The sequence below is a fragment of the Chiloscyllium punctatum genome, chromosome 10 (assembly GCF_047496795.1).
Source record: "Chiloscyllium punctatum isolate Juve2018m chromosome 10, sChiPun1.3, whole genome shotgun sequence".
Lineage (NCBI taxonomy): Eukaryota > Metazoa > Chordata > Chondrichthyes > Orectolobiformes > Hemiscylliidae > Chiloscyllium > Chiloscyllium punctatum.
This window is the reverse complement of record NC_092748.1, coordinates 60,744,943-60,769,351: the sequence shown is the minus strand read 5'-3', so window position 1 is coordinate 60,769,351 and position 24,409 is coordinate 60,744,943. Positions and strand designations below refer to the sequence as shown.

The following is a 24,409-nucleotide window of genomic DNA, read 5'->3' as shown; positions in this document are numbered from 1 at the left end:
CATCCCATAAACACACCCTTTGGGAAAAAAAAAGAGGTAAAATCAAACACAGCTTAGAGGAGCGGGAGCGCGAGGGGCAGACTTACGCGCACGCATGTGTGAAAGAGAGAGAGGAAGGAGGGAAGAGAGAGAGATGTGCATGAGAACAGACAGATGTGAGAGAGAGAGAGAGACAGAGACGGAGATGTGCATGAGAGAGATAGAGACACAGGGGGAAGAGGGAGAAACAGAATCAGCATGGAACCTCTTTTTACTCCAAAGGTTTCTCTGGTTTTACTGTAGCTGGGAACCCAAACCCAAACCCAACCCTGAACTAGGAGAACTGGCCGCTCCCCTTTCAACGCACAAGTGTTTTTAAAAAAAACCCAAAAGCCTCCTCAGATTGTTAACTTAGCCATTATTAAAATAGCTCAAATCCTCCAATCCTGACAATGTCTTTGTAAATCTTTTCTGTACACCTTCAAGTTTCACAACATCCTTCCGATAGGCGGGAGACCAGAATTGTGTACACACTATCTCTACCTCAATCATGAATTGCCCTCCTGAATACCTCAATTGAACCTCCCTCCTGAAGGGTGACCTTATAGAGGTTTAAAAAAATCATGAGGGATGTAGATAGAGTAAATAGACAAGGTTGTTTCTCTGAGATAGGGGAGTCCAGAACTAGAGAGCATAGGTTTAGGGTGAGAGGTGAAAAATTTAAAAGAGACCTAAGGGGCAACTTTTTCCACACAGAGGGTGGTGAGTGTATATAATGAGCTGCCAGAGGAAGTAGTGGAGGCTGGTACAATAACAACATTTTAAAAGACATCTGGATGGGTATATGAATAGGTAAAAACAATGACTGCAGATTCTGGATTAGAGTGGTGCTGGAAAAGCACAGCAATTCAGGCAGCGTCCGAGGAGCAGGAAAATCAACATTTCGGGCAAAAGCCCTTCATCAGGATAAGAAGTGTTTAGAGGGATATGGGCCAAGTGTTGGTAACTAGGACTAGATTAGGTTAAGATATCTGGTCGGCATGAACGAGTTGGACCGAAGGGTCCGTTTCCATGTTATACGTCCCTTTGACTCTCTGACTAAATAATATGCAATGGGTTGGGAAGAAAGCAGGAGGTTCACACTAGGTACTAATGGTCATTTGAAGAGCCATTGCGGGTACGCTTTGTCGGATGGCCTCTTTTTGTGTTGTCATAATTATGATTGTAGTATTTTTACCCATTCTTAATTGGTATCAATGGTGATACTGAGTTATCATCTTGACTGCAGTCTGTGCTGTTAGATAGAGAATTTTCACCTATTGACAATGAAGGAACAGTAATGTATTTTCAAATTGGTCATTATCTAGATTGTTGGAAAACTTTCAGGTGGTGGTGTTTCCTTTGTCTTGCAGGGTGGTAGAAGTTGCAGGTTTTGACAAGTGTTAGCAAAGGAACTGTGATAAATTTCTACTTTTAAATAGTATAAAGCAACTACAGTGCACTGCTGATGCAGTCAATGAATGCTCTCAGATTTTGGGTGGACGTCAATCAAGCAGAATCCTTTGTACTGAATGGTGTTGAGTTTGAGTGTTGAAACAGCGCGTCCAGGCAAGTGGGGATTATTCCATCTCACAAATATGGATGGGCTTTAGGAGTCGTGTATTATGAAAACAAGAACCTGTCCTTCCCTTGGAAAATGACTGTCAATGGGAAGAAGAGCAAAAGAACTCACAACACAAATAAATTGCTGGAAGTACTGACACCAGCCGTAAACAAAAAGTGAGCTAAACCTTGATTTACTTCTAGGGGGATAACCTTGAAAAGCAGGGAGATCATGTTAAGCTTCTATTGCATCTACTTGGAGTGATGTCTACCATTCTGCTTTCACTATTACAAAGATACAGAGACTTTTGGAGAAAGTACAAAAAATGATCTACATGGACATTGCCAGGAGGGTTATAACTTGTCAGGAAAGAATGAATAAACATGGCCATTTGATGGAGTGGTAATCTGATAGAGGTTTTTAAGATTATGGTCAGTTTTGATAGGCTTGGTGTAGCAAAATGTTACCATGTAAGGGAGACATGAAATAGATGCCATATAAAAGAAAAGGTTGCTATTAGCTGCTTGGCAGTTCTGAACTTAAATATTACCGGAAAGAAATTTGTTCCTGAAGCTTTTTGTCTTGCACTCATAGCACAGATACAAGATTACCATGTTTCAAGCAATCACAACCATTTCTACTAGAGTACAAAAAGTTGTTTTTTACATTGGATTCCCGACAGTATGGAAACAGGCCCTTTGGCCCAACAAATCCACACCAACCTTCCAAAGAGTAACCCACCCAGACCCATTCCCCGACCCAACATTTACTAATGCACCTAACACTATAGGCAATTTAGCATGGCCAATTCACTTAACCTGCACATCTTTTGGATTGTGGGAAGAAACCAGAGCACCTGGAGGAAACCCACACAGACGCAGGGAAAATGCAGAAACTCCACGCAGACAGTTGGCCGAGGCCAGAATTGAACCTGGGTCCCTGGTGCTGTGAGGCAGCAGTGGTAACCACTGAGCCACCGTGGGTCAGTCATATTTGGCTGAGGTGTTACCATGCGTCCTAGGCTCCCCAAGTTATGGAGTCATAGAGATGTACAGCACTGAAACAGATCCTTTGGTCCAACTCGTCCATACCGACCAGATATCCCAACCCAACGTAGTCTCACCTGCCAGCACCTGGCCCATATCCCTGCAAACCTTTCCTATTCATATACCCATCCAGATACCTTTTAAATATTACAATTGTAATAGCCTCCACCACTTCCTCTGGCAGTTCATTCCATATGCGTTAACACCCTTTGAGTGAAAAAGTTGCCCTTGGGTCTCCTTTAAATCTTACCCCCCTCACACTAAACCTATGCCCTCTAGTTCTGGACTTGTCTATTTATCCTATCCATGCCCCTCATAATTTTGTAATCCTCTATAAGGTCATCCCTCAGCCTCCGACGCTCCAGGGAAAACAGCCCTAGCCTGTTCAGCCTTTCTCTATAGCTCAAATCCTCCAACCCTGGCAATATCCTTGTAAATCATTTCTGAGTCCTTTCAAGTTTTACAACATCTTTCTGATAAGAAGGAGACCAGAATTGCATGCAATATTCCAACAGTGGTCTAACCAATGTCCTGTACAGCCACAACATGACCTCCCAACTCCTGTTTCCTGGATAATTCAATAAAAGGTGTATAGACTCATGTATTCTATTTGTTTTCAGATGACAGATTGGGACCTTTGGATTAATAGTATATCTAGCGAATGTAAATGAGCCATGTTATGAGCTCTCCTAATAATCTTAAATTGAGCTATTGGTATAGCTATTAATGCATTCAGAATTTTCAGCGAGTGCTGCTTAATTGCAGAATCACATCTAACAGTAGGCAGTGTTCTGCAATTTGCAAGAGTAGACTTATCAATTGTGTACAGTTATTAACAGCAACATGATATTTGATGAATTAATAATTTACTGTGACGCATGATCTACATACCTGGAGCCAGGTTTTGCATGGGACTGAAATTCATCTGAAATGTTGCTTAATTGTTCAGTAAGCAGAATGTGGACTGCATCGACGCAGTGTGAAAGGTCTTCCTTAAACTGTTGTTCGAAATTTTGATGAATTTTTAAATTTGCACATCAGTGAAGACTACCATTTTTGTACCTGAAGAGTATGTGGTCTACCTGACATCACTTTGTAAAGGTGAAATATCTCAAATCAAGCAGCCTGTTCCTGTGGTGTTTGTAGTAGGTAGAGTATGGACTGCGCTCAACCAGCCAGAAGTTGTTCGAACAGGAGAAATACAGGCCACAGTTTGAACTGAACTGAAATGATAACTCTTTATTTTTCTCCAGACCCTTCCAGGTCAACTGAATGTGTCCAAGATTTTTTGTTTATGTCACTGTATTTGTTGATCCCTAGTCATTGGTCTTAAGCAATCATAGATGCACATCCCAACATTATATTTCCAAATGGAAGGAATTTCAGCACACTTTCAGTGATTTTTTTTTTTCATTTAATTTAAATTTCACATGTAAAGAAATGCAGAATATTTAGTGGACTTTGAATCTAAAAAATGTTTCACACACATTGGTGAATTTGCTGACTATATGATGATTATGTTGCTGCAGCCAGTGATCAAGACAGTTTTAAGCTAGTTTAGAAAAAATGTCCTTGACATTGTATTGTACATAGTTACCCAACACTTGGTGCACTACACCGTCTTCAACTGCATAGACACAATTGCATTTCCGTAATTTCCAACATAACCAGCTTCCTAAATCAGAAGAAAATTGTACTAATGTTTCATTGTGAGTAAACTTTTGAAAAAAATGATTATTAATAAGACTGTTGCTCTTAGTGATGCTGAATTTTGAAAGACGTCGTACAGTCCTACAGTGGCCCAACTTGTCCTTGCCAAAAAGGTTCCCTAAACTGAATTAGTCCCATTTGCCTGTGTTTGGCCCATATCCCTCTAAACCTTCCCTATCCATGTATGTGTCCAAATATTTTTTAAATCTATTTATACTTGCCTCTACCACTTCCTGAGGCACTTTGTTCCATATACACACCACCCTCTGTGTGGAAAAAGGTTGGCCCTTGGGTGTCTTTCAAATCTTTCCTCTCTCACCTTAAAGTTATGCCCACAAGTTTTGGACTCTTGCACTCTGGGGAAAAGATCTTGGCTATTCGCCTTCTTTATGCCCCGGTGATTTTATAAAACCTCTGTAAAGTCACTCCTCAGCCTCCGATATTCCAGGGAAAAATATCACAGTCTACCCAGCCTCTCCTTATAATTCAAACTCTGCAGTCTTGGTAATAACTTTGGCACCCTTTCCAGTTTAGTAACATCTTTCATGTAACAGGACGATCAGAATTGTATGTGACTCCAAGTGTGACTTGACCAATGTCACAGCCAAAACATGATGTCCCAACTCCTGTACCCAGTGCTCTGACCGATGAAGGCAAGTTTGCCAAACGCTTTCTTCACCATCCTGTCTATCTGTGGTGCAATTTTCAAGGAACTGTGAACCTGCACCTCTAGATCTCTCTGTTTGACGACATTCCCCAGAGCCCAACTGTCACAAAGTTGCTTCTTTTACAGGGTTATGTTGTCCTTGAACTACCCAAAGTTCCAACATAGAATCATAGAGATGTACAGCATGGAAACAGACCCTTTGGTCCAACTCGTCCATGCCAACCAGATATCCCACCCCAATCTAGTCCCACCTTACAGCACTTGACCCATATTCCTCCAAGCCCTTCCTATTCATATACCCATCCAGATGTCTCTTAAATGTTGCAATTGTACTCTCCTCCACCAGTTCCTCTGGCAGCCCATTTACACACACGCACCACCCTTTGCCTGAAAAAGTTGTCTCTTGGGTTTCTTTTATACCTTTCCCTTCTTCCCCCCCCCCCCCCCCCCCAAAACCCTAAACCTATGTCCTCTAGTTCTGGACTGCCCCACCTCAGGGAAAAGACTTTGTCTATTTATCCTATCCATGTCCCTCATAATTTTATAAACCTCTATAAGGTCACCCCTCAGCCTCCAACGCTCCAGGGAAAACAGCCCGAGCCTGTTCAGCCTCTCCCTATAGCTCAATTCCTCCAACCCTGGCAATATCCTTGTGAATCCTTTCTGAACCTTTTCAAGTTTCACAACATCTTTCCGATAGGAAGGAGACCAGAATTGTACGGAGCATTCCAAAAGAGGCCTAACCAATGTCCTGTACAGCCGCAACATGACGTCCCAACTCCTGTTCTCAATACTCTGACCAATAAAGGAAAGCACACCAAACGCCGCCTTCACTATCCTATCTACCTGTGACTCCACTTTTAAGGAGCTATGAGCCTGCACTCCAAGGTCTCTTTGTTCAGCAACACTCCCTAGGACCTTACCATTAAGTGTATAAGTCCTGCTAAGATTTGCCTTTCCAAAATGTGGCACATCACATTTATCTAAATTAAACTCCATCTGCCACTTCTCAGCCCATTGGCCCGTTGTACTCTGAGGTAACCTTCTTTGCTGTCCACTACACCTCCAATTTTGGTGTCATCAGCAAACTTCCAACTGTACATCTTATGCTCGCATCCAAATCATTTATATAAATGATGAGAAGTAGTAGACCCAGCACCGATCCTTGTGGCACTCCACTGGTCACAGGCCTCCAATTTGAAAAGCAACCCTCCACCACCACCACCCTCTGTCTTCTACCTTTTGAGCCAGTTCTGTATCCAAATGGCTAGTTCTGACTGTATTCCATGAGATCTAACCTTGCTAACCAGTCTACTATGGGAAACCTTGTCAACATCTTACTGAAGTCCATATAGATCACATCTACTGCTCTGCCTTCATCAATCCTCTTTGTTGCTTCAAAAAACTGAATCACGTTTTTGAGATTTCCTGTGCATGAAGTAAATAGACTGATCACTAATCCAAATACATGTCCATCCTGTCCCTCGGGATTCCCTCCAACAACTTGTCTGAAGTTTGAATGGTTCATTGGGATCTTTTTGTTTATACCTACCAGATAATGCTTTAGGCAACAAGCTTTCAAGTCTTTTTTTTAAAAAGGTATAATCGAGGGGGCATGGCCAGCTGTCTAGCTTGCCAGGTCAGTTCAGTTCAGGGGTTAGTTGAGTCAGGGCCCCAATTGAAACTGGACACGCTCCCCCCTCCTCCTGCCCTTCTGACTTCGTAACCTGTAAGCTTTGTATCATTTTTACTCTTTGTGCTAAGGAGTTTGTTTATTGGGACTGTTGCAAGTATTTTGGAGCAGCATCATTAAGCAGCAGCCTGTCTGGTTTGGATAGGATAAGTTATTTGGGTATTCAATTTTCAGTTTGTTAAAGAACAAAGAAACTTTACAGCTCAGGAACAGGCCCTTTGGCCCTCCAAGCCTGAGCCGATCTAAATGTACTGTCTAAACCTGTCGGTCAATTCCTAGGCATCTGTATCTCTCTGCTCCCCACCTACTCATGCATCTGTCCAGGCGCATCTTAATTGAATCTACCGTGCCTGCCTGTACCACCTCTGCTGGCAACGCGTTCCAGACATCCGCCACTCTCTGTGTGAAGTACTTGCCGCGTGTATTCTCCCTTAAACTTTCCAACTCTCACCTTGAAAGTGTGACCTCTCATTATTGAATCCTTCACCCGGGGGAAAAAAGCTTGTTTCTACCCACCATGTCTATACCCTTCATGATTTTGTAAACTTCAATCAGGTTCCCCCCCCCCCCCTCCTTTTTACTAATGAAAATAAACCTAATCCATTCAACCTCTCTTCATAGCTAGCACCTTCCATACCAGTCAACATCCTCGTAAACCTTCTCTGTACCCTCTCCAAAGCGACCACATCCTTTTGGTAATGTGGCAACCAGAACTGTACACCGTATTCTAAATGCAGCCATACCAATGACTTGTACGTATTAACATGACTTGCTAGCTCTTATACTCAATACCTCGTCCAATGAAGGCAAGCATACTATATGCCTTCTTGACCACTCTATCCACCTGTGCAGCACCTTTCAGGGGACAATGGACCTGCACATCCAGATCTCTCTGCCCATCAACTTTTCCAAGGGCTCTTCCGTTCAATGTTTAATTCGCTCTAGAATTAGTTTTGCCTAAATGCATCACCTCACATTTGTCTGGATTGAACTCCCTCTGCTACTTTTCCGCCCAATTCTCCAGTCTATCTATATCCTCCTGTATTCTTTGACAGTCCCTTATGCTTTCTGCTACTCCACCAATCTTCGTGTCATCTGCAAACATGCTGGTCATACTAACAGTGTCCTCTTCTAGATCATTTATGTATATTACAAACAACAGTGGCCCCAACACTGACCCCTGTGGAATACCATTGCTCACCTTTCTACATTTCGAGAAACCTCCTTCAACTGTTGTGGTTCTGTTCGCCAAGCTGGGAATTTGTGTTGCAGACGTTTTGTCCCCTGTCTAGTTGACATCCTCAGTGCTTGGCAGCCTCCTGTGAAGCGCTTCTGTGATGGTTCCTCCAGCATTTGCAGTGGTTTGAATCTGCTGCTTCCGGTTGTCAGTTCCAGTTATCCGCTGCAGTGGTTGATATATTGGGTCCAGGTCGATGTGCTTATTGATTGAATCTGTGGATGCGCTTCACAGGAGGCTCCTAAGCACTGAGGATGTCAACTAGACAGGGGACGAAATGTCTGCAACACAAATTCACAGCTTGGTGAACAGAACCACAACAATGAGCACCCAAGCTACAAATCTTCTCACAGACTTTGAATCCCTTCAACTACTACTGTGTCTCATGTTGCTTAACCAGTTCTTTATCCACCTAGCTAGAACACCCTGCACACCATGTGACTTCAAGTTCTCCATTAGCCTGCCATAGGGAACCTTATCAAATGCTGGAAAAGCGCAGCAGATCAGGCAGCATCCAATGAGCAGGAGAATCGATGTTTCGGGCATACGTCAATACTCCTGCTCCTTGGATGCTGCCTGACCTGCGCTTTTTCAGCTCTGATCTCCAGCATCTGCAGTCCTCACTTATCAAGCACCTTACTAAAGTCCATGTATATAACATCAACAGCCCTTCCTTCATCTATCAATCATCTTATCACTTCCTCGAAGAACTCTATTAAGTTGGTAAGGCACGATCTCGCCAGCACAAAACTATGTTGCCTATCACTGATAAGCCTATTCTTTTCTAAATATAAATAGATCCTATCCCTCAGTACCCTCTCCAGCAACTTTCCCACCACCGCCATCAGGCTCACTGGTCAGTAGTTACCAGGAATATCCCTCGTGTTAGTCTTTTCTGCCCTGGGAAATAGTCTCTGGCTATCGACTCTATCTATGCCTCTCATTATCTTGATTACCTCAATTGGGTCCCCTCTCCTCCTCCTTTTCTCCAGTGAAAAAAGGAGGACGAGGGGAGAGGCCATTCTAGACTTAGTGCTTGGAAACGAGCCGGGGCAGGTATCAGATCTTGTGGTGGGAGAGCATTTTGGTGATCGTGACCACAACTGCCTCACCTTCTACATAGCTATGGAGAAGGAGAGGATTAGGCAAAATGGGAGGATATTTAATTGGGGAAGAGGAAACTATGATGCGATTAGACATGAGTTAGGAAGCATGGATTGGGAGCAATTGTTCCATGGTAAAGGCACGATAGAAATACAGCCTTCCTTCATTATCCTTTAGTGGACCAATATTTTCCCTAGTTACCCGCTTGCTTATTATATAAGAATAAAATGTTTTGGGATTCTCCTTGTTACATTTCATTCTGTAATTTTGTAAATAAATTTTGTTTGTTTAAAACTCTGGCAATCTGACCACCTAATTCACTCTGGGAATATGCACTGTACACTTACCTGAAAATAAAATAGCAAAGTTATGGTCTCTGCTCCCGGTTTAAAAATGTTTTGTGTTGGGCCTGGTCCATAACAGATTGGGGGCTCATCTGGGGTTTGTTTGTGGTTCTAAATTGGGGACTTAGGCAGTGAGTGGTGGGTGTTGATTTGGTTGGGTAAATATAGTTTGGGATAGCATTGCTCTTTCAGTCACCAAAAGTTTGCTGCAGGTGGAAGAAGTGACCTTGAGAGTTTTACAAAAGGTGATTTAAGGCCAAGCTGCGGGAATTAGCAGACAAGCTCGAGTTGGAGCTACCTCTTTCCATGAGGAAAGATGAGATGAATACAGCAGTAGCTCTGCATTTAAATTTGCTGGAAACACCATCAGGATCTGTAGAGTTGGCAAAAAAATAATTGTAAATGAAGCAGCTTGAGTTAGAGGTGAGAGATTAGGAAAGGGCAGCAGAAATGAAATCGTTTGAGTTACGAACGAGAGAAAGGAGAAGACAGAAAAAGAGAGTTTGCACTTCAGAATGTGACACTTAGAAAGGAAAGTCAAATTAAACAATGGAGATGGAGGCTAAAGATAAGTATCGTGAGGAAGAAGTTGAGGATCAGTAAACCCATGGTAGTCAAAAGCTTGGTGAGAAACTGTTTAAGTATGTTCAAGCATTGCCTGAATTTGATGAGAAGGATGTGGAAGAGTTTTTCATCTCATTTGAAAAAGTGGCTAAACAAATACAGTTGCCAGTGACCATGTGGGTTTCGTTGATCCAAACCAAACTTGTAGGAAGAGCTAAAGAGGTGTTTGCGTCACTTTCAGAGGAGATATCTGGGGAATATGAGGAAGTGAAGAAAGACATCTTAAGTGCATATGAGCTTGGGCCAGAAGCCTACAGACAATGTTTCAGGAATCTAAGGAGTCACCCTGGTCAAACCTATATTGAGTTTGAAAGCATCAAACAAAGTAATTTTGATAGGTAGATAAGAATCTTAAAAATAGAACATACCTACAACGTTCTTAGAGAGACAATCATTTTGGAAGAGTTCAAAAATCCACTTCCTGAAGTAGTGCAAACTCATGTGGAAGAGCAGAGAATTAAAACACCAACGTTAGTAGCTGAAATGGCTGATGATTGAGTTGGTCCTTAAAACATGGATTGGCTTCCAGAATCAACTTGAGTCCATGAAGGATAGGAATTGGAGCAAAGAAGAATCCTCACGTGGAAAGGGAAAGATAGATCTTGGTGAAGACCATAGGGATAACTTACCACAGATTAAAAAGGAAACCCTTAAAGGGGACAAAATGTTAAAAAGCTCTGGTGTTTTCATTGTAATAAAATAGACCACATGAAATCAGTGTTGGTGGGCTAGGAAAAGCACAGTAAAGCCAGATATAGGAAAACTGGGTAAGCCTTGGAGTTTTGTTGATGTGGTAACAGAAAGCCCAGTGGAGACTAGAAAGCTGCATCAGAGTGTACAAGCTGATCGGAGGTAGGTTAAGGAGGAAGTGCTAGATCTGCTTAGAAAATATAACTGCAAAGGTAAAGTTTGTTCACATAGGCTGGGAGCAGCAGCGAAACAAGTTACAATATTAAGGGGCACAGGATCCTCCAAGTCTGTGATGCTGAAAGATGAAGAGATATGTACTCCAGAAGGACTATTGCTAGAAAAGTTACTGGTAACGGGAATTCACGGTGAGGCAAAGCACTCAATTATGTGAAGTGAGGCTAGACTGTCCATAAAAGAGTAGAAAATTTGTGGGAGGAGTACTGGACAAACTCTGAACTCCAGGAATACAGTTTGTCCTTGCAAATGATATAGCTGATTCAGTGGTTGGAGTGCTGCACACTGTTTGGAAAGCCAGTGGAAACAAAGGCAACAGAAGCAATGCAGGACTCTTATCTTGGATTTTTTCCTGATTGTGTGGTAATGGGGTCACAAAGTCGCCAGTTGAAACAGGAGAGATCAAAGGATACAGATAAGGAAATTGAAGTGGCATTAGCAGAGACTTTGCTCCTGTTTTGTTTCAACTATCTGATCGAACATTTAGGTGGTCAGGCAAATTTGTTTTGCTCAGATAAATTGAGTTACAGCGGAAGAATGAAAATTTAAATCAGTTGAATCAAAGGGCATTTACAGAGAAGGAATCTGGATGTTATTGCCTTAAAAATGATGCCTTAATGAGGAAATGGAGACCATCACACATTCAGGCAGATGAGAAATGGGCAGAAATTCATCAAATCATATTGCCAGTGGTATTTAGAAAGGTGTTGCGAGTGGTGCATGAGCTATCACTTGGAGATCATTTAGGAGTGAGGAAAACACAGGCTAAAATATGTAGGAGAAAGTGAGGACTGCGGGTGCTGGAGATTAGAGTCAGGGATTTTGAAAAATGAAGCCATCTTTGGATATTGATGGTTCATTTCTTTTAAGGGTGGGGAGGTGTCACAAACCTGGTCCTTTTTAAAAGTTTATGTTGTCCTTGATTATTTTTTCACAGCGATTCTAAACGACCCAAGGTTACATCAAGTTTAATGGTTCACTGAGGCCTTTGTTTATGTCTAACAGATAATGCTTCAGACAGAAAGCCTTCAAGTCCCTTTTTTAAAAAAAAAACTGGTATAATTAAGGGGTTGTGGCCAGCTACTGATACAAGCTACTCTTGTAGTTGTAGAATCTCCTTGGATTCTCCTTTACCCTACCTACTAAAGCTATTTCATGTCCCCTTTTTGCCCTCCTGATTTCCCTTTTAAGTGTACTCTTACACTTGTCATGTGGAATTCCTGTTCCTAATCGATTATTCAATTGATCTTTCTCTACCATCCTCACAACACTTGCTTTGAAGACTTCGGAGGTGTCACTAGTACCCTGTCAGGAGTCCAACACCTGGTAACAGAGGAGAATACTAAATTAGATGAGCAAAGGGAAAAGCAAAATGACGACAAAATCAGATGCTTGGTGATCATTGCACTCTTTTTACCAAATGGCAGAAATTTAAGCAATATTTAATTCCCATTTTTTGAGATGTATGTGCATGTACATTGATGTTGACCAACTTCAGCTTCATATGATTCTTGTGAATAAAGGATGTATTCGTTTAAGGTTTAGTAATATGTAACTGGGTGAATAATTGTTTGTACATAACTTCAAAAAAATTGTGACATTAATATTTGTTTGTGCTATCTGTGTATATACAGTTCCACATCAGATATTTTTTCTTTTTTCTTATTCAGGTAAAGCTGGTGGAAGAGGACATAAAATTAGTGACTATTTTGATGTAAGCACTTTATAGATTATTTTAGATCTTTGATTTCCTTATTAAAACCAAGGAGAATTCAAATTCCAAAGCCTCTTCATGCATACTTGTCCATCTGGAGCAATTACAATAAATTTGGTTTGTTGCTGTACCATTTTATTATTGCTATTTTCCAATGCTGATGAAGGTAAATTACTTGTACGTGATTAAGGACTTGTTAATTATGTTGGCCTTGTATTTTTTTAACAGCCTTGGATTAATTTGTTGAAGGTGCTGTTTCTAATAGAGACGCTTTTAGTTTTCTGAATGTTTTAAGAATACTGGAATTCAACTGTGAATGTTTTTAAACTTTTCTAGTACACAGGTGGTAACGGTACCAGTCCAGTAAGAGGTGTACCACCTTCAATTCGATCTCCGCAGAACTCCTTTTCTCATTCTGCTACTTCATCTGTAAGTTTGCAACTTTCTCATACTTAGACTGTTAGCAAGTCCTGACATGGTAGTGATATGTGTGAATGTGAGTTTGTTTTTAGCAAAACAAAATGTAGTGCTTTTGAGTCTTGCTGAATTTTAAGTATTGGTTTTCTTGAAGATTGTTTCCCTTCAAAAGGAAAAAAAGTTGAAGCAGGTAAATTTCTGCTTTTCTCTTTGCTAAACAGCATCAGAGGCAAGAAACAGGTGTCTAATCTCCTTGTTAAAAGAAACATATGGAGGAAAAAAATTCACGCATGGGATGTTTTGAGTTTGGGTAAAATGCCTGAATTGTTCAAATGTGAAGAAGATTGAAATGTGTGCACTCTTTTTTTTAAAAACAGATCTTCATTTGAGTTAAAAATTCTTATGTTTTTACCAAATGGTTAACTAATTATTTACAGAAAATATTTCATTATCTATGTACAACGTGTCATTAAGTTACGACCACACAACTAGAATTACTTTTGAAAGTCAGTTGTTCTCCTGATTGCTTGAGTCAAATTCTCAAGTTGACCACCAAATTGTAATATGTGAATTTGATGTGACCATATGCATAATTGCTCTATTTCCTTTGAGTACCAGAAGTGTTTTGTGTTCTGTACATAGTAATTCCATTGCAGGCTGTGAATTATATTTATGTAACACAGGGAAGTCCCATAGCACTTAATGGAGAAAGAGAGGAATGGACACTGCAGCTTTGGGGAAATTCAGAGGTGCATGAAGGTTTGACCAGAGGTGTGACACCTTGTAAAGGTAAAAATAGTAGAGAGTTGGAGAGGTTTAGAGAGGGAGTTCCAGACAGGGCTAAAGTAGCTGAAGGAGACTAGTGTGAAGAAAGCCAGAGTTAGAGCACTGTCAGAAATGGGGATGTAAGCTTGAAGAACATCAGGGAAAAAGGGGAAGGTGAAACCATGGGAGGAATTTGCAGATAAAGATATAGATTTTATCTTGTGTCCTTGCTAACCCTTGACAAGCTTAATATAGATTGGTTGGTGCATAAAAGAAAAAAAATCATCTGACGCAGTCTCCCTCACCACAGCTGCCTTTTTGAGGTGTGTTAATATTCTTCAGGAAACCCATTTTATTCTGTGATGAAGCATTGACGACCCTTTTAAAACATGAGCCTCAACTTGAAGTATCAGAATTAAACAATCAATCAATACTTCACTGAATGTAGTCACTAATTTAGAGGTAAATTGATTTAGATTTCCCAACTTAAGACTTGTATTGATAAATTCAGAAACTCCTTGGCAACTGTCACTTTTTTAAAAAAAATGGATATGTTTAACCAGGTAGCCAAGCTTTTTTAACTTCATTTAACATTCAGCACTAACCTAGTTATTTTTCCACATGCGCTTCACTTTAAGAGCGTGAGACATTTAACTGGCACTTCACAATTAATAGTATCCCACCAACACTTTTTGCTGTAAATATCATTCTCTCTCTCTCTTTTTTCAGGTTCGGCAGAATAGTCCATCCCCTACTGCACTAGCTTTTGCGGATCTTTCTGCTTTACAACCAAAACTAATTTCTGTCTCCTGCAAGACTACTCAGGTAAATGTTGACTGGGTTGTATTTGAAATGAGGTGCAAACTGAGCACACTTACTTTCTTGTTGGGGAGTAATCTGTCACCTATTTCAAATTTTAACAGCACAAATTTGTACTGCATCTTGCTCAATTTGTGTTAGGCAGTATGTGGTTATTTCCTCAGCTTTTGTGAATTGGGGGTTGGGAATGTAGGAGGGTAGAAATTGCAATCTCCTGAAGTTTCGTGACATTGTGATACGTTTGTGTTGTGTCATACCATCTGAACGTTTTCACTGTTCTTCCACTTCTGATATCTTTGTTAGTGTTCTGACATTTTTCTTCGTCCTCTGTTCATTTTGAGCTTTCCATGAAACCACGAGTTTTTAAAATTAAGAGCAATATGGGGTAGTGTTTCAGTACACAATTAATTAATTGGAATATGCCTTTTTGGAATTTTGAGACTGTTTGCCTTTTTTGCATATTATTGTTACAATTTACAGGTTAAATAAGTCTTCACGTACACAATTTAAATTTGTTTTCCTGCAATGTATGCACTTTTAGCATTTGCTGATTTGTAATAATGCCTTATTTATATGAAGACTGAACTCACCATGGGAAAATTGGCTGCCCTTGAAAGCAATAAGAATCTGGACCTTGAGAAGAAAGAAGGCAGAATAGATGACTTATTGAGAGTAAGTAATACTGTTTATACTTTGTTATATGAAAATGTACATGGCTCTCTGAACTAACATTATTTAGGTAATTAAATAAGCGCCAATAAACTAGGTTAGTTCATGTTTTGGGTCCACTGACCTTTGGCCTTCTGAAGAAGGGTCACTGGATCTGAAAAGTTACTGCTGATTCTCCACAGATGCTGCCAGACCTGCTGAGTTTTCCAGCAATTTCTGGTTTTGTTATTTCCTTCATTGCCGCTCTTTTGTCTTTTGCTTTTAGAAACTAGGTTAGTTAATTGTTGGCAAAGGAATCTAAATCTTAATGTGCAACTATAGTCAAATGATATTTTGCAAGAGTGCTTGTAATGCTCATTACATATAAGAAGGTTGATTTTTAAAATCATCATTGATCAGCATTGCTGCAACATCCAGTAATATTAATGACTGATAATATACTTGTTTTCATTTTTTGGTGGATAGAAGACAGGTGTTAACAACTTTGTAATATAAGTTGTAGGTTGCCAAATGACAGGGACTGATTTCAAAGGGGGAAAAATCCAGTACAGAAGACAACTATGTATGTATACAGTAACGTTGTTTAAATTATGGTGCAACTTCATGAATTTGCTTTTTTATACTTTGAATCTATATGTCCTTGCTGTACATAGATCCTTTACTATTGACTAATTTTCACAACGTTTCTGTACTTTTTTTGTACTTTAGCAGTTGAGATATAAACACTTAAGGCTGAAAAACAATTCAGTCTTTTTTAATAACTCTCATCTTTGATAGCAGAAGTCAGGCTCATGCTATTCTTTACATCCATTCATACATGAATGGCTCGTTGATCAGAACTGGGCACCAGATTTGAGATGTTATCTGATCTTTCTTTATTCCTTTATGCTGCATTCAGATGGCTTTTCATATAACATTCGTGCCTCATTTGAACGCACCCTTTGTGACTCACTACATATTTCACAACTCATTTTGACTCTTAAGTTATGATCTTGTTTTATAAAGAGATTAATCTCCCTTGGCCTCCTCACTATCATAGGCCTTCTCCTTTTGTCCTGTCCCCCCACTCCTCCACTGTCTTCAAACTCTTGCATTTCTTTCTCTCTTCTGTTCTGGGGAAAGGTCATCAACCTGAAATACTAATTCTTTTTTTCTTCACAAATATTATTTTGTCTGCTGGATTTTTCCAATTTCTTTGTTCCTATCTGTGCAGCTTAATTTTAATAATAATTGGACAAATTAGGGTTGCTCATAGAATTAGAGGCTAAAATATAATGAACCTAATACAAAGTGTGAAATTTTTTTATCACAATGGAGAATTTTGACTTAATCAAAAGTTTCAAATTACGTTTTCAGATCCATTTGAGGTAGTTATGAAATTAGCACATTATTAAAACTCTAGTTGCATCCTATTCAATGAAGTGCAGTTTTTTTGAGTTGTTACAGCATGTCTAATGACTATGGAAATTCTAATTAGTTCAATGATTTTTAATTGATTGCATCCACGGGAGAGCTCAACAGCACACCATATGGGAACAGTATAGAATCATTGACAGGAGCTTTACAATTTCTGCATTATTCTGTCCTCCAGAATTTGCTGTCAGTTTCAGAGAAATAGTAGCAAACGGCAACAGCTTTATCATCATTACTATTGCAAAATTTATGCCAATAAATACAAATTATTGTGCTCGTATACAACAGAAGCCGGAAGGGCCCTGGGGCATTTAATTTATTGCTTCCACCAATTCAGAATGCCTTTTTAAAATGAGCAGCAGTCTTTTTCTCTTTGACAATTTTAAATCCACCTCCATGACATGTCCTTGGTATGCATCAACGTGTAATGCAGTTTATTTTGTTTTCATGTGATTACTTATTAACGGTAAGTCAAGGTGTGCTGTATAATGTGGTTTACCTTCCCTTCAAGTAATTGTTTATCTGAACTGCAAATAAAGTTACAAGAAACTTTGCATTTGATTTCATGAGTTTAAGATTGTACTGTGATCGCATAAACAAAGATATCTAACTTGCATCTTATATGGTGTGCATGATTGTCTGTTTGTTTGTTTGTTTCCTGTGCGCCTGCCCTCCCCCCCCCCCCTTAGTCTGCAACACTCCTAAGCTGATTGGAATCAAGTGTTCATAGTCTCTGTCAAGTGTATATTCATATTCATACCTTAAGTGCAGTTGCATAGTAAAATAATTGGATTCACCTCTGAGACTGTTGATTTTGGAGAGCAGCATATGTGCCTTTCCTCTTTATTTATTCTTCCTTTGGGTTTTGCAAGCTAGGCCACTATTTTTGCTCATCCCTAATTGCCTTAGAGAAGGTGTTGATGAACTGCATTCTTGAAATCTGCATTGCTCGGGGTGTAGGAAGTTCTGGGATTTTGGCCCAGTAATTGTGAGGAAATGGCAATACAATTCTGTCAGGATGGTAAAAGGCCTAGCAGAAACTTGCAAGTGTTAGTATTCCCGTGCATCTGCTGTCTTAATCCTTTAAGGAGGTAGAGATCTTTTGGTTTGGGTGGCACTGTTGGAGGAGTCTTAAGTGTGTTACAGCAGTGCATCTGCTAGATTGCCACTGTACATTGGTTGGTTGCTTAAGGTCAACAATCTTAACTGTTACACAAGCAAACTTTGCTGCATTAGGAATAGAATTCTGCTAGTGAGCCACCATGGTATGCCCCTGCTCTGTCTCTCTCTCTCTCTACTTTCTTCTCTGCGCCCTCGCCCCCAAAAATGCTCCCGTCTATGCCTCTTACAGTGAATTCCCGAACAATGAATAATCTGTTGAAGTCCAAATTCAACTCAGGCTGTCACTTATTAAGCAATAGAGGATGGTTACTGCATTTGTTCCTGGAAGGGCATCCAATTTCAAGAGTTTTATTCCACCACCAAAGTAAAAGGATAGTGACTTATTTGCCATATTTTGTGTTTCTTGCACAGTTGACCTTTAGTCTGATATGACAAAGTACATTGCAGTGTGAATAACATGCAGGCTTACTGTGACATAAAAAATCCACCTCCCCTTCTTTGCCTCACATCATCCTTGGTCCCATTTGTGTTGCTGTCTTATAGCCCCGATGGAATACAGAAGAAGTAGCAATATAGTTGCAAGTCAGAATGGTGTGTGGTTTGGATGGAAGGCATCTTTGCCCCCAGCATCTTTGTACCTAATCAGAAAGTGCTGATTTTGTTGCCTTGAAAGTGTTTCAAGGGATCTAGTGGTTGTGAAGGTTCTGTCCAAGTCTATCTGTTTTAATAAGCAATTAGTAATTTTTGTCAGATTTAGGTAATAAGAGAGCACAACTATTAAAGTCTACTGGTTAAAATTTAGGAGCCCTTCAAGGAAGAGACATGATTGCAAATTATATTAAAACCCTGCAATGTATGAATTGGCTTTCAATAATTTTTAATATTTAATTCTATGTGAGAATCTTATTGAACAACATGATATAAAAAAATGGATCATGATAGTATGTGATTGAATAATCCTCTCACTCAAATTATTATTAATATGATTTTGTTTGTGTTGGAAAATTTCACTGATTAGAAAATATATTTAAACTGAAGTTGTTCAAAATTTCTAATTCCTAAACTCCAGTATTCTTGAACTTGTAATCTAGAGTTTTTAGGCAATTTACAGGATTGTAAATCTGGTTGTAAAAATATACAAATGTCACAATGTTGTCCTTGCGTCATTATTGCTTCTAATTAAATTATTCGGCATTTTGACAGGCCAACTGTGATCTAAGGAGACAAATAGATGAACAGCAAAAACTGCTTGAAAAGTACAAAGAACGATTAAATAAGTGTATGACAATGAGCAAAAAGTTATTGATTGAGAAGGTAAGTAGAACTTTATCTTGTACAACCAGGAGGAAGGCATTTAGCTCCTCAAGCTTGTTTCACTAGTCAGTCTTGGAACGCATGTTCTTGATTTTGAGCGCAGCTTGTAAGGAAATGCTTTTTGACATAACTCTTGAACTGCTTTGCCTGCATTTCATAGATTATATTCTGCTGTGGTAAACCGTTTGCCAGAAGAAATAGTTTATCTTTCTCATCTTACTTTATAAAATCCTTTAAATGTTTTGATTGAAAGTTAAGGAATACACAATGCACCAGCGAGTGTAGCTTATTCTACTGCACTGTCCTTATCATATAATCCTTTTCATCCACATATCTTTCTATGAATTTGGGCTGAACCCTCTTCAGGGCGGATGTATTATTTCTAAGAGGCAGCGTTCCTGATTTCACCTGACCTTTGTATAAATGAAGCATAACGTTCATCTTTTATTAAGACAGCTAATACTCCATTGATCTTGTTAATTTTGTTTTTAACCTTCCAACTAGCTGTTAGCTACTTATATAGTTAGTCGTAGTAATGTGCAGCACAGAAACAGACCCTTCGGTCCAACTCGTTCATGCTGACCAGATATCTTAAATTACTCTCTTTTGTTTGGCCCATTGCCCTCTTAAACCCTTTCTATTCATGTACCCATCCAGATGGTTATGTTATTGTGCCATCCTCCTCCTCCACCTCCTGACAGCGCATTCCATACATGCACCACCCTCTGTATGAAATCACTGCCCCTTAGGCCCCTTTTAAATCTTACTTCTCTCACCTTCAGTGTCAGCCCCTGGTTTTGACATCCCCTGTCCCTCTAAATCTAACTGCTTCACACTGATGAGTAACCTCGCACTTCAACAAACCCCATTTGTCACAATTTTATTGAAGTTGTACAAAAATAGTAACAACAAGGGTTTTTCAACTGTGAATGGACCTTCATTTGAGTTACGAAGAAACTAGGTTTATAAGATTGTTGACTTTATTGCTGAGCTGGTAAATTTGTTTGTAGTCGTTTCATCACATGCTAGGTAACACCATCAGTGCGTCTCTGGTGAAGTGTTGGTCTTCTGTCCCACTTGCTATTTGTGTCTGATTCTGCTGGGGTTGGTGATGTCATTTCTGGTTTTATTGATGGTTCTGTTTCTTAATGGTTGGTATATGGGATCCAAATCTACATGTTTTTTAATGGAGTTCTGGGTTGAGTGCCAGCCTTCCAGGAATTCCCGTGCATGTCTCTGTTTGGCTTGTCCTAGGCTGGATATGTTACCCCAGTCAAATTGGTGTTCTTCATTATCCCTGTAAAGTGATAACTGGTCATGTCTCTTAATGGCTAGTTGATGTTCGGGTACCTCAGTGGCTAATTTCCTTCCTGTTTGCCCTATATATCTTGATGTAAGAAGTCATTGCACATTTATCTTCTATATAATGCTGGTCCTGTTGGTTGTGGGTATAGGATCCTTTTATACTTATTAGTAGTTGTCATAATGTGGTAGTAGGTTTGTGGGCTGCCATGATACCCAAAGCTCGGAATAGTTTGGTAGCTATTTCTGATAAACCTTTAATGTATGGCAGTGTGGCCTGTGTATCCAGGCATATTGTGTCTTCCTGTTGTGTTCTTTCGTGTAGATATTGTCAGACTACGCTTTTTGGGTATTCGTTGCGTAGGTGATCTTCTGCTTTCCGCAGTTCTGGGGTGCTGCAGTGTGTTGTGGCTGGCTTGAACAATGTTCTGATGCAGCTCTGTTTATGGATGTTGAGATCATTTGCTGTTGTAGTTGAATACTTGGTCTGTGTGGGTGGCCTTCCTGTATATGATGGTCTGGAGGTCCTCATTGGCCTTGCATTCAACCATCACTTCACACAGGCAATGAACGACATCAATTCGACTAGGACAAGCAAATCGGAGATATGCAGGGGAATTCCTGGAAGAATGACACTCAACCCAGAACTCCATTAATAAACATGTAGATTATGACCCCATATACCCTGTACCAACTACTAAGAAACAGCACCAACAACAAAATTGGAAATGACTCCTCCAACCCCAGCAGAGCCAGATGCTTAAATAACAAGCAGGACAGACCACCAACGCTTCACACTGATGTTACCTAGCATGGTGATACAGCATCTGAGAACAAATTAACCAGCTCAGCAAGGAAGTCAACAACCCCTGAACTGCAAATCTTCCTGAATACTCTGAACTAGGTATATGAGTTTGGATTCTTGAAGTTTCTGATTTTGATCTAAACTCTGCATAAACTTCAAGTTTCCTTCCCTCACCCTTTCTCAGTTGTCACAGTGAAATAAACTACTCTTACCTCACTCTTTACAGTTTGTATGTTTTTATTTTCACGTCTGCATTTCTGGTGCAGCTGACATTTCAATAAGCTTGTTAGAAGATCCTTGATTTATCTGATTGACAAAATTGTGTTATGTGTGAAATGATAACTTGTTTTAAGTGATCCCCACTGTGACATGCTCATCTTGACTACTATACATCTCCATCTTATTTGATGTGTGTTCTGTTTACTGTTAATGTACAAATGTATTTTGTATAAGAGTGATCTGTGGAGTTTGCACCTTCTCCCAGTGTCTGTGTGGGTTTCCTCCTGGTACTCCGATTTCCTCCCACAATCTAAAGGTGTGTAGATTAGGTGAATTAGCCATGCTAAATTGCTCAGTGTTCAGGGATGTGTAGGTTAGTTGCAATAATCAGGAGTAAATGTAGAGTAATAGTGGAATGGGTCTGGGTGGGTTACTCTTCGGAGGGTCAGTGTAGACTTGTTGGGCCAAATGGCCTGTTTCCACACTAGGGATCCTGTGATCAAATATTAGATGACCAATGTGTAGTCATTGCACAGTATTCTTAACTCATCTATCAGAGGTCACCTTTGCAACAGCACCAAATAAAAGAGCAATGAAACAAAATGCTTTATAGCTTATCATTCCACTTGCTGTAAATTATAACTTCAATACGGTTCTTGTGGTTTAGAGTAAACAAGAGAAGCAATCTAGCAGAGAGAAGAGTATGCAGGATAGGCTACGGCTGGGGCATTTCACAACAGTGCGACATGGTGCCTCATTTACTGAGCAATGGACTGATGGCTATGCATTTCAGAATCTTGTAAAGTAAGTACGAATGGTAAATATTTCCCTCTCTCCTCTTTGTGCTCATTTCTGACCTCTCCTCCTCCCCACTTCTCTAATTGCAAGTTTCTACCCACTTCAGCTATTTTTTGTGACACTAGTTTTATTCACCACCCCTCCATTAATATCTTTGTTTAGTACCTCCCACTTTCTCGCTTCATTATGAAGCAGAACGTCTTGCAGGTATAAAATATTCTCTGGCTAAATGAGCGAGCAGCATCAGATGAGTTGTTATTGTTCCTAAAATATGCTCATTCTTTATTTTAATGTTAACTTCTGAATACAGGCAACAAGAATGGATAAATCAACAGAGAGAAGAAATAGAAAGACAAAGAAAGTTACTGGCAAAGAGAAAGCCTCCTCCAACTCAAAATTTGCAGACCCCAGCAGCAAACTCTGAACTGAAACAGCGCAAAACAAAGGCTGTCAATGGTGCTGAAAATGATCCTTTTGTTAGACCAAACCTTCCACAATTGTGAGTTCAGTTTTACTTTATTGTAGCATGCCTTATGAAATTCCACAGCATGTTGTTGTGTGCAATGGGCTCTACTGATCAAAAACTAAAAATGCAAATGGTTTTCACATACGGCAATTGTCTGTGTACTGGTGCATTTCAGTTCTCTTTCAAGCTCTTAATGTCTCCACCATAACTTATGTAGCAAATCTTTTTGGATTTACATGTCCATTTAATAAGTATGGTTTACAAGATTTTTACAAACTGCCAGAAACGTGTACTTTGTTCGACAAGTCTGGGTAATGAACGAAACTGGTGCAGACTTAAATATGCAGTTCATTTCAACCTGCTAGGTATGAATATCCTGTCTACGTTGATAGCCAATTTTAAGAAGTAAACGCTCAAAAGTTAACAATATACACTGACAATTTCATACTTGTTTAGTAATAGTTACGCCAAAGTTGACTTGAACGCAACTAAATTGCAATCTTCAGACCTATTTAAATAAAATGTGCGTCAGTGAGTAAACCTGTTAATTTGAGATGCCATCTTTTATATTAAAGATAATTGCCTACTACAAGAAATTCCTGACCTCTGACCACTTGCTTTCTGAGTCATTACCCCTCCACTGCTGCCCCCCCCAGAAAAAAAAGGTAAAATTAGTATCTGCTGGATAAATGCTGAATTCAAAACCAAATCTCTGTTCTCCATTTGCATCTTGTGTCTGTAGCAAGTTGCTTTAACTCAAGTTGGAGTGCCACTACACGGACAAAAGCTTGGTCATCAAATGTATTTGCCATCTCTGTTAGTGTTACAATTTGCCCTAATGCTGGCAGCTGTATTCTTCACTGGAATATAAATCTGAGTTTGGGAGGTTTAAGAAATAAAGTTCTTTTCAGCAAATTAGGAATTGTTATTAGTGAATTCTAGAAAACATATTTTCTATGTTGACCTTTGGTAAGGAGTTTTTGTCTTATGAAGAGATGTTGAGGCCACTGTTGGAATATTGTGTGCAATTCTGGTCTCCTTCCTATTGGAAGGATGTTGTGAAACTTGAAAGGGTTCCGAACTAGAGGGCATAAGTTTAAGGCGCGAGGTGAAAGATACCAAAGAGATCTGAGGAGCAACTTTTCACGCAGAAGGTGATGCGTATATGGAATGAGCTACCAGAGATAGTGGTGGAGGCTAGTACAATTGCAACATTTAAAGGGAATCTGGATGGATATGTGAATAGGAAGTGTTTACAGGGATATGGGCCGGATGTTGGCAAGTGGGACTAGATTAGGTTAGGATATCTGGTCGGTATGGTTGAGTTGGGCCAAAAGGTCTGTTTCCATGTTGTACATCTCTATGACTCTATAATTGGGCCTATACTCATTACAGATGAGAAGACTGAAAGGTGACCTTATTGCAACGCAGATGCTTGGGTCGGTGCAAAAAGGTTCTTTCTCCTTGTGAGAGAGTCTATGACCAGAGGGCGTAATTTCAGGGTAAGAGGATGCCCATGAAAAACAGATGAGGAGGGATTTCTTCTGAGGGTATTGAATCTGTAGAATTCTATACCACAGAGACCTGCTGAGGCTGAGTTGTTCAGTATATTCGAGGCTGAGATGGATTGAGTTTTAATCATCAATGGATCAAGG

General features: G+C 39.9%; 1 protein-coding gene across 4 annotated transcripts in view; it reads left to right on the top strand.

The window, feature by feature from the left end:
• The window catches only part of LOC140482220 (serine/threonine-protein kinase tousled-like 1), a 142,258-nt gene that overhangs the window by 61,199 nt on the left and 56,650 nt on the right, over window positions 1-24,409 (top strand). For all 4 annotated transcript variants that reach the window (XM_072579319.1, XM_072579317.1, XM_072579316.1 and 1 more), the window contains exons 6-12: window positions 12,602-12,645; window positions 12,982-13,074; window positions 14,557-14,652; window positions 15,226-15,318; window positions 19,054-19,164; window positions 22,158-22,294; window positions 22,599-22,787. In XM_072579319.1, the coding sequence (XP_072435420.1) occupies window positions 12,602-12,645; window positions 12,982-13,074; window positions 14,557-14,652; window positions 15,226-15,318; window positions 19,054-19,164; window positions 22,158-22,294; window positions 22,599-22,787 (763 nt within the window). The remainder of the gene's footprint in view (window positions 1-12,601; window positions 12,646-12,981; window positions 13,075-14,556; window positions 14,653-15,225; window positions 15,319-19,053; window positions 19,165-22,157; window positions 22,295-22,598; window positions 22,788-24,409) is intronic.